The following is an 11,268-nucleotide window of genomic DNA, read 5'->3' as shown; positions in this document are numbered from 1 at the left end:
CTACAGGAGGGTTTCTCTCCAGGAACATGGTTGGAGTTAAAACCTACAGGAGGGTTTCTCTCCAGGAACAGGGTTGGAGTTAAAACCTACAGGAGGGTTTCTCTCCAGGAACAGGGTTGGAGTTATAACCTACAGGAGGGTTTCTCTCCAGGAACAGGGTTGGAGTTAAAACCTACAGGAAGGTTTCTCTCCAGGAACAGGGTTGGAGTTCTGGATAAGAGCGTCTGCTAAATGACTTAAATGTAAATGTAAATGTAAAACCTACAGGAGGGTATCTCTCAGGGAACATGGTTGGAGTTATAACCTACAGGAGGGTATCTCTCAGGGAACAGGGTTGGAGTTATATCCTACAGGAGGGTCTCTCTCCAGGAACAGGGTTGGAGTTATAACCTACAGGAGGGTTTTTCTCCAGGAACATGGTTGGAGTTATAACCTACAGGAGGTTATCTCTCAGGGAACATGGTTGGAGTTATAACCTACAGGAGGGTATCTCTCCAGGAACAGGGTTGGAGTAAAAACTTCCAGGAGGACATCTCCCTGGTTTAAAGACTCACCACCAGCCCCAGCACCAGCATGCGGACGCGTTCTCCGATCTCGGGTGAGATGTCGTTGCCGAACTGCTGTAGAGTTGTGAGGAAGCGTTTCAGCTTGCTGAGCTGCCGGGCACCGCACGCAAGAGGGAGCAGCTGATTCGCCAGCGAGGAAGATGAGGAGCTAGGCCCGTTGCTGAAGCCGTTGGGTGGCGAGGGAGCTCCATTTAATGCTGTGGGGGAGTGGCTGTTGTTGCCGTTGGTTACTGTAAACACAAAGAAGATTGAGAAAACACACGAGGATTAAATACGACAATATAATAAATAACACCAGGATTAAACACAGCAATATAATAAATAACACCAGGATTAAACACAGCAATATAATAAATAACACCAAGATTAAACACAGCAATATAATAAATAACACCAAGATTAAACACAGCAATATAATAAATAACACCAAGATTAAACACAGCAATATAATAAATAACACCATGATTAAACACAGCAACATAATAAATAATATGTAGTACAGTATACCTCTAACCCTTCAGAGTGTAGTATAGTATAACTCTAACCCTTCAGTGTAGTATAGTATAACTCTAACCCTTCAGAGTGTAGTATAGTATAACTCTAACCCTTCAGAGTAGTATAGTATACCTCTAACCCTTCAGAGTGTAGTATAGTATAACTCTAACCCTTCAGTGTAGTATAGTATAACTCTCACCCTTCCTTCAGAGTGTAGTACAGTATACCTCTAACCCTTCAGTGTAGTATAGTATAACTCTAACCCTTCAGAGTAGTATAGTATAACTCTAACCCTTCAGAGGGTAGTATAGTATAACTCTAACCCTTCAGAGTAGTATAGTATACCTCTAACCCTTCAGAGTGTAGTATAGTATAACTCTAACACTTCAGTGTAGTATAGTATAACTCTCACCCTTCCTTCAGAGTGTAGTATAGTATAACTATAATCCTTCAGTGTAGTATAGTATACCTCTAACCCTTCAGAGTGTAGTATAGTATAACTCTAACCCTTCAGAGTGTAGGTAATGAGCTTGAGGCTATGATTACGTTCCCGGATATGGGATTGCTCGACACTAGAGGTTAACAGTAAAGTCCGAACCTGTTTTATCATGTGACCAATAGGATTTATATGGTTGGAACAGTCTCATAGCGATAGCAGGATACACTATCTGTCTGTGTGTATGTGTCAGTACTTACATGTAGTAGGTGTGAAGGAGCTGGTTCGAGGGGCTCCCTGGGTGGTTGGAGGAGGAGGAGGCATGGTGGTTGGAGTTAACCTGGATAGTGTTTTCACATCCGCAGGTGAGTCGGGCATAGTGGAGCACTTCTCAGTGTGATCTGGAGACACAGAGGAGGAATACACTGTTTTCGGTACATGTAGGTAACATGGTCATTTAGGTAACATGGTCATTTAGGTAGCATGGTCATGTCGGTAACATGGTCATGTAGGTACATGGTCATTTAGGTAACATGGTCATTTAGGTAACATGGTCATTTAGGTAACATGGTCATTTAGGTAACATGGTCATTTAGGTACATGTATGTAACATGGTCATTTAGGTAACATGGTCATTTAGGTAACATGGTCATTTAGGTACATGTAGGTAACATGGTCATGTAGGTAACATGGTCATGTAGGTAACATGGTCATGTAGGTAACATGGTCATTTAGGTACATGTAGGTAACATGGTCATGTAGGTAACCTGGTCATGTAGGTAACATGGTAATTTAGGTAACATGGTCATTTAGGTAACATGGTCATTTAGGTACATGTCGGTAACGTGGTCATTTAGGTACATGTCGGTAACATGGTCATTTAGGTACATGTATGTAACATGGCCATTTAGGTACATGTCGGTAACATGGTCATTTAGGTAACATGGCCATTTAGGTCCATGTATGTAACATGGTCATGTAGGTAACATGGTCATGTAGGTAACCTGGCCATTTAGGTAACATGGTCATGTAGGTAACATGGTCATTAATACATGTAGGTAACATGGTCATTTAGGTAACATGGTCATTTAGGTAACATGGTCATGTAGGTAACATGGTCATTTAGGTAACATGGTCATTTAGGTACATGTAGGTAACATGGTCATTTAGGTACATGGTCATGTAGGTAACATGGTCATTTAGGTAACATGGTCATGTAGGTAACATGGTCATTTAGGTACATGTAGGTAACATGGTCATTTAGGTACATGTCGGTAACATGGTCATTTAGGTAACATGGTCATTTAAGTACATGTAGGTAACATGGTCATGTAGGTAACATGGTCAATTAGGTAACATGGTCATTTAGGTACATGTAGGTAACATGGTCATTTAGGTACATGGTCATTTAGGTAACATGGTCATTTAGGTAACATGGTCATGTAGGTAACATGGTCATTTAGGTACATGTAGGTAACATGGTCATTTAGGTACATGTCGGTAACATGGTCATTTAGGTAACATGGTCATTTAGGTACATGTAGGTAACATGGTCATGTAGGTAACATGGTCATTTAGGTAACATGGTCATTTAGGTACATGTAGGTAACATGGTCATGTCGGTAACATGGTCATGTCGGTAACATGGTCATGTCGGTAACATGGTCATGTAGGTACATGGTCATTTAGGTAACATGGTCATTTAGGTAACATGGTCATGTCGGTAACATGGTCATTTAGGTACATGTAGGTAACATGGTAATGTAGGTAACATGGTCATGTAGGTAACATGGTCATGTCGGTAACATGGTCATGTAGGTAACATGGTCATGTAGGTACATGTAGGTAACATGGCCATTTAGGTACATGTAGGTAACATGGTCATGTCGGTAACATGGTCATTTAGATACATGTAGGTAACATGGTCATGTAGGTAACATGGTCATTTAGATACATGTCGGTAACATGGTCATGTAGGTAACATGGTCATTTAGATACATGTAGGTAACATGGTAATGCAGGTAACATGGTCATGTAGGTAACATAGTCATGTAGATACATATCAGTAACATGGTCATGTAGGTAACATGGTCATGTAGGTACCATGGTCATGTAGGTAAATGTCAGTAACATGGTCATTTTGGTAACATGGTCATGTAGGTAACATGGTCATGTCGGTAACATGGTCATGTCGGTAACATGGTCATGTAGGTACATGGTCATTTAGGTAACATGGTCATTTAGGTAACATGGTCATGTAGGTAACATGGTCATGTCGGTAACATGGTCATTTAGGTAACATGGTCATTTAGGTACATGTAGGTAACATGGTCATGTAGGTAACATGGTCATGTAGGTACATGTAGGTAACATGGCCATTTAGGTACATGTAGGTAACATGGTCATGTCGGTAACATGGTCATTTAGATACATGTAGGTAACATGGTCATGTAGGTAACATGGTCATTTAGATACATGGCGGTAACATGGTCATGTAGGTAACATGGTCATTTAGATACATGTAGGTAACATGGTCATGCAGGTAACATGGTCATGTAGGTAACATGGTCATTTAGATACATGTAGGTAACATGGTCATGCAGGTAACATGGTCATGTAGGTAACATGGTCATGTAGATACTTGTAGGTAACATGGTCATGTAGGTAACATGGTCATTTAGATACATGTAGGTAACATGGTCATGTAGGTAACATGGTACATGTAGGTAACATGGTCATTTAGGTACATGTAGGTAACATGGTCATGTCGGTAACATGGTCATTTAGATACATGTAGGTAACATGGTCATTTAGATACATGTAGGTAACATGGTCATGTAGGTAACATGGTCATTTAGATACATGTAGGTAACATGGTCATGTAGGTAACATGGTAATTTAGATACATGTAGGTAACATGGTCATGTAGGTAACATGGTAATTTAGATACATGTAGGTAACATGGTCATGTAGGTAACATGGTAATTTAGATACATGTAGGTAACATGGTCATGTAGGTAACATGGTAATGTAGGTAACATGGTCATGTAGGTACATGTAGGTAACATGGTCATTTAGGTACATGTAGGTAACATGGTCATGTCGGTAACATGGTCATTTAGATACATGTCAGTAACATGGTCATGTAGGTAACATGGTCATTTAGATACATGTAGGTAACATGGTCATGTAGGTAACATGGTCATGTAGGTAACATGGTCATTTTGATACATGTAGGTAACATGGACATGTAGGTAACATGGTCATGTAGGTAACATGGTCATGTAGGTACCATGGTCATGTAGGTAAATGTCAGTAACATGGTCATTTTGGTAACATGGTCATGTAGGTAACATGGTCATGTCGGTAACATGGTCATGTCGGTAACATGGTCATGTCGGTAACATGGTCATGTAGGTACATGGTCATTTAGGTAACATGGTCATTTAGGTAACATGGTCATGTAGGTAACATGGTCATGTCGGTAACATGGTCATTTAGGTACATGTAGGTAACATGGTCATGTAGGTAACATGGTCATGTAGGTAACATGGTCATGTCGGTAACATGGTCATTTAGGTAACATGGTCATTTAGGTACATGTAGGTAACATGGTCATGTAGGTAACATGGTCATGTAGGTACATGTAGGTAACATGGCCATTTAGGTACATGTAGGTAACATGGTCATGTCGGTAACATGGTCATTTAGATACATGTAGGTAACATGGTCATGTAGGTAACATGGTCATTTAGATACATGTCGGTAACATGGTCATGTAGGTAACATGGTCATTTAGATACATGTAGGTAACATGGTCATGCAGGTAACATGGTCATGTAGGTAACATGGTCATTTAGATACATGTAGGTAACATGGTCATGCAGGTAACATGGTCATGTAGGTAACATGGTCATGTAGATACTTGTAGGTAACATGGTCATGTAGGTAACATGGTCATTTAGATACATGTAGGTAACATGGTCATGTAGGTAACATGGTACATGTAGGTAACATGGTCATTTAGGTACATGTAGGTAACATGGTCATGTCGGTAACATGGTCATTTAGATACATGTAGGTAACATGGTCATTTAGATACATGTAGGTAACATGGTCATGTAGGTAACATGGTCATTTAGATACATGTAGGTAACATGGTCATGTAGGTAACATGGTAATTTAGATACCTGTAGGTAACATGGTCATGTAGGTAACATGGTAATGTAGGTAACATGGTCATGTAGGTACATGTAGGTAACATGGTCATTTAGGTACATGTAGGTAACATGGTCATGTCGGTAACATGGTCATTTAGATACATGTCAGTAACATGGTCATGTAGGTAACATGGTCATTTAGATACATGTAGGTAACATGGTCATGTAGGTAACATGGTCATGTAGGTAACATGGTCATTTAGATACATGTAGGTAACATGGACATGTAGGTAACATGGTCATGTAGGTAACATGGTCATTTAGGTACATGTAGGTAACATGGTCATGTAGGTAACATGCTCATGTAGGTAACATGGTCATGTCGGTAACATGGTCATTTAGATACATGTAGGTAACATGGTCATGTAGGTAACATGGTCATTTAGGTAACATGGTCATTTAGGTAACATGGTCATTTAGGTACATGTAGGTAACATGGTCATTTAGGTAACATGGTCATTTAGGTAACATGGTCATTTAGGTAACATGGTCATTTAGGTACATGTCGGTAACATGGTCATTTAGGTACATGTCGGTAACATGGTCATGTATGTAACATGGTCATGTAGGTAACATGGTCATGTCGGTAACATGGTCATGTAGGTACATGTAGGTAACATGGTCATGTCGGTAACATGGTCATGTAGGAACATGTAGGTAACATGGTCATGTCGGTAACATGGTCATTTAGGTACATGTAGGTAACATGGTCATTTAGGTACATGTAGGTAACATGGTCATGTAGGTAACATGGTCATGTAGGTAACATGGTCATGTCGGTAACATGGTCATTTAGGTAACATGGTCATGTAGGTACATGGTCATGTAGGTAACATGGTCATTTAGGTAAGATGGTCATTTAGGTACATGTAGGTAACATGGTAATGTAGGTAACATGGTCATTTAGATACATGTAGGTAACATGGTCATGCAGGTAACATGGTCATGTAGGTAACATGGTCATGTAGATACATGTAGGTAACATGGTCATTTAGGTACATGTAGGTAACATGGTCATGTTGGTAACATGGTCATTTAGATACATGTAGGTAACATGGTCATTTAGATACATGTAGGTAACATGGTCATGTAGGTAACATGGTCATTTAGATACATGTAGGTAACATGGTCATGTAGGTAACATGGTCATTTAGATACATGTAGGTAACATGGTCATGTAGGTAACATGGTAATGTAGGTAACATGGTCATGTAGGTACATGTAGGTAACATGGTCATTTAGGTACATGTAGGTAACATGGTCATGTCGGTAACATGGTCATGTAGATACATGTCAGTAACATGGTCATGTAGGTAACATGGTCATTTAGATACATGTAGGTAACATGGTCATGTAGGTAACATGGTCATGTAGGTAACATGGTCATTTAGATACATGTAGGTAACATGGACATGTAGGTAACATGGTCATGTAGGTAACATGGTCATTTAGGTACATGTAGGTAACATGGTCATGTAGGTAACATGCTCATGTAGGTAACATGGTCATGTCGGTAACATGGCCATTTAGATACATGTAGGTAACATGGTCATGTAGGTAACATGGTCATTTAGATACATGTAGGTAACATGGTCATTTAGGTAACATGGTCATTTAGGTAACATGGTCATTTAGGTAACATGGTCATTTAGGTACATGTAGGTAACATGGTCATTTAGGTAACATGGTCATTTAGGTAACATGGTCATTTAGGTAACATGGTCATTTAGGTACATGTCGGTAACATGGTCATTTAGGTACATGTCGGTAACATGGTCATGTATGTAACATGGTCATGTAGGTAACATGGTCATGTCGGTAACATGGTCATGTAGGAACATGTAGGTAACATGGTCATGTCGGTAACATGGTCATTTAGGTACATGTAGGTAATATGGTCATTTAGGTACATGTAGGTAACATGGTCATGTAGGTAACATGGTCATGTAGGTAACATGGTCATGTCGGTAACATGGTCATTTAGGTAACATGGTCATGTAGGTACATGGTCATGTAGGTAACATGGTCATTTAGGTAAGATGGTCATTTAGGTACATGTAGGTAACATGGTAATGTAGGTAACATGGTCATTTAGATACATGTAGGTAACATGGTCATGCAGGTAACATGGTCATGTAGGTAACATGGTCATGTAGATACATGTAGGTAACATGGTCATTTAGGTACATGTAGGTAACATGGTCATGTCGGTAACATGGTCATTTAGATACATGTAGGTAACATGGTCATTTAGATACATGTAGGTAACATGGTCATGTAGGTAACATGGTCATTTAGATACATGTAGGTAACATGGTCATGTAGGTAACATGGTAATTTAGATACATGTAGGTAACATGGTAATGTAGGTAACATGGTCATGTAGGTACATGTAGGTAACATGGTCATTTAGGTACATGTAGGTAACATGGTCATGTCGGTAACATGGTCATGTAGATACATGTCAGTAACATGGTCATGTAGGTAACATGGTCATTTAGATACATGTAGGTAACATGGTCATGTAGGTAACATGGTCATGTAGGTAACATGGTCATTTAGATACATGTAGGTAACATGGACATGTAGGTAACATGGTCATGTAGGTAACATGGTCATTTAGGTACATGTAGGTAACATGGTCATGTAGGTAACATGCTCATGTAGGTAACATGGTCATGTCGGTAACATGGCCATTTAGATACATGTAGGTAACATGGTCATGTAGGTAACATGGTCATTTAGGTAACATGGTCATTTAGGTAACATGGTCATTTAGGTACATGTAGGTAACATGGTCATTTAGGTAACATGGTCATTTAGGTAACATGGTCATTTAGGTAACATGGTCATTTAGGTACATGTCGGTAACATGGTCATTTAGGTACATGTAGGTAACATGGTCATGTATGTAACATGGTCATGTAGGTAACATGGTCATGTCGGTAACATGGTCATGTAGGTACATGTAGGTAACATGGTCATGTCAGTAACATGGTCATGTAGGAACATGTAGGTAACATGGTCATGTCGGTAACATGGTCATTTAGGTACATGTAGGTAACATGGTCATTTAGGTACATGTAGGTAACATGGTCATGTAGGTAACATGGTCATGTAGGTAACATGGTCATGTCGGTAACATGGTCATTTAGGTAACATGGTCATGTAGGTACATGGTCATGTAGGTAACATGGTCATTTAGGTAAGATGGTCATTTAGGTACATTTAGGTAAGATGGTCATTTAGGTAACATGGTCATTTAGATACATGTAGGTAACATGGTCATGCAGGTAACATGGTCATGTAGGTAACATGGTCATGTAGATACATGTAGGTAACATGGTCATTTAGGTACATGTAGGTAACATGGTCATGTCGGTAACATGGTCATTTAGATACATGTAGGTAACATGGTCATTTAGATACATGTAGGTAACATGGTCATGTAGGTAACATGGTCATTTAGATACATGTAGGTAACATGGTCATGTAGGTAACATGGTAATTTAGATACATGTAGGTAACATGGTCATGTAGGTAACATGGTCATTTAGGTAACATGGTCATTTAGGTACATGTAGGTAACATGGTCATTTAGGTAACATGGTCATTTAGGTAACATGGTCATTTAGGTAACATGGTCATTTAGGTACATGTCGGTAACATGGTCATTTAGGTACATGTCGGTAACATGGTCATGTATGTAACATGGTCATGTAGGTAACATGGTCATGTCGGTAACATGGTCATGTAGGAACATGTAGGTAACATGGTCATGTCGGTAACATGGTCATTTAGGTACATGTAGGTAACATGGTCATTTAGGTACATGTAGGTAACATGGTCATGTAGGTAACATGGTCATGTAGGTAACATGGTCATGTCGGTAACATGGTCATTTAGGTAACATGGTCATGTAGGTACATGGTCATGTAGGTAACATGGTCATTTAGGTAAGATGGTCATTTAGGTACATGTAGGTAACATGGTAATGTAGGTAACATGGTCATTTAGATACATGTAGGTAACATGGTCATGCAGGTAACATGGTCATGTAGGTAACATGGTCATTAGATACATGTAGGTAACATGGTCATTTAGGTACATGTAGGTAACATGGTCATGTAGGTAACATGGTCATTTAGATACATGTAGGTAACATGGTCATTTAGATACATGTAGGTAACATGGTCATGTAGGTAACATGGTCATTTAGATACATGTAGGTAACATGGTCATGTAGGTAACATGGTAATTTAGATACATGTAGGTAACATGGTAATGTAGGTAACATGGTCATGTAGGTACATGTAGGTAACATGGTCATTTAGGTACATGTAGGTAACATGGTCATGTCGGTAACATGGTCATGTAGATACATGTCAGTAACATGGTCATGTAGGTAACATGGTCATTTAGATACATGTAGGTAACATGGTCATGTAGGTAACATGGTCATGTAGGTAACATGGTCATTTAGATACATGTAGGTAACATGGACATGTAGGTAACATGGTCATGTAGGTAACATGGTCATTTAGGTACATGTAGGTAACATGGTCATGTAGGTAACATGCTCATGTAGGTAACATGGTCATGTCGGTAACATGGCCATTTAGATACATGTAGGTAACATGGTCATGTAGGTAACATGGTCATTTAGGTAACATGGTCATTTAGGTAACATGGTCATTTAGGTACATGTAGGTAACATGGTCATTTAGGTAACATGGTCATTTAGGTAACATGGTCATTTAGGTAACATGGTCATTTAGGTACATGTCGGTAACATGGTCATTTAGGTACATGTCGGTAACATGGTCATGTATGTAACATGGTCATGTAGGTAACATGGTCATGTAGGTAACATGGTCATGTAGGTACATGTAGGTAACATGGTCATGTCAGTAACATGGTCATGTAGGAACATGTAGGTAACATGGTCATGTCGGTAACATGGTCATTTAGGTACATGTAGGTAACATGGTCATTTAGGTACATGTAGGTAACATGGTCATGTAGGTAACATGGTCATGTAGGTAACATGGTCATGTCGGTAACATGGTCATTTAGGTAACATGGTCATGTAGGTACATGGTCATGTAGGTAACATGGTCATTTAGGTAAGATGGTCATTTAGGTACATTTAGGTAAGATGGTCATTTAGGTAACATGGTCATTTAGATACATGTAGGTAACATGGTCATGCAGGTAACATGGTCATGTAGGTAACATGGTCATGTAGATACATGTAGGTAACATGGTCATTTAGGTACATGTAGGTAACATGGTCATGTCGGTAACATGGTCATTTAGATACATGTAGGTAACATGGTCATTTAGATACATGTAGGTAACATGGTCATGTAGGTAACATGGTCATTTAGATACATGTAGGTAACATGGTCATGTAGGTAACATGGTAATTTAGATACATGTAGGTAACATGGTCATGTAGGTAACATGGTAATGTAGGTAACATGGTCATGTAGGTACATGTAGGTAACATGGTCATGTAGGTACATGTAGGTAACATGGTCATTTAGGT

General features: G+C 39.3%; 1 protein-coding gene across 1 annotated transcript; it reads right to left on the bottom strand.

Annotated features, from left to right (window-relative positions):
- Positions 1–554: 554 nt before the first annotated feature.
- On the bottom strand, positions 555–1,898 carry LOC124029138 (protein CBFA2T1-like; the record flags this gene model as incomplete). The annotated part of the gene is made up of 2 exons (XM_046340961.1): positions 555–796; positions 1,758–1,898. Coding segments are annotated over 2 exons (383 nt in total), but the record flags the coding sequence as incomplete, so codon positions are not given.
- Positions 1,899–11,268: the final 9,370 nt, after the last annotated feature.

Source organism: Oncorhynchus gorbuscha, unplaced genomic scaffold (genome assembly GCF_021184085.1).
Source record: "Oncorhynchus gorbuscha isolate QuinsamMale2020 ecotype Even-year unplaced genomic scaffold, OgorEven_v1.0 Un_scaffold_5622, whole genome shotgun sequence".
NCBI lineage: Eukaryota > Metazoa > Chordata > Actinopteri > Salmoniformes > Salmonidae > Oncorhynchus > Oncorhynchus gorbuscha.
The sequence above is the reverse complement of the archived record's forward strand: the minus strand, read 5'-3'. Positions and strand labels throughout refer to the sequence as shown.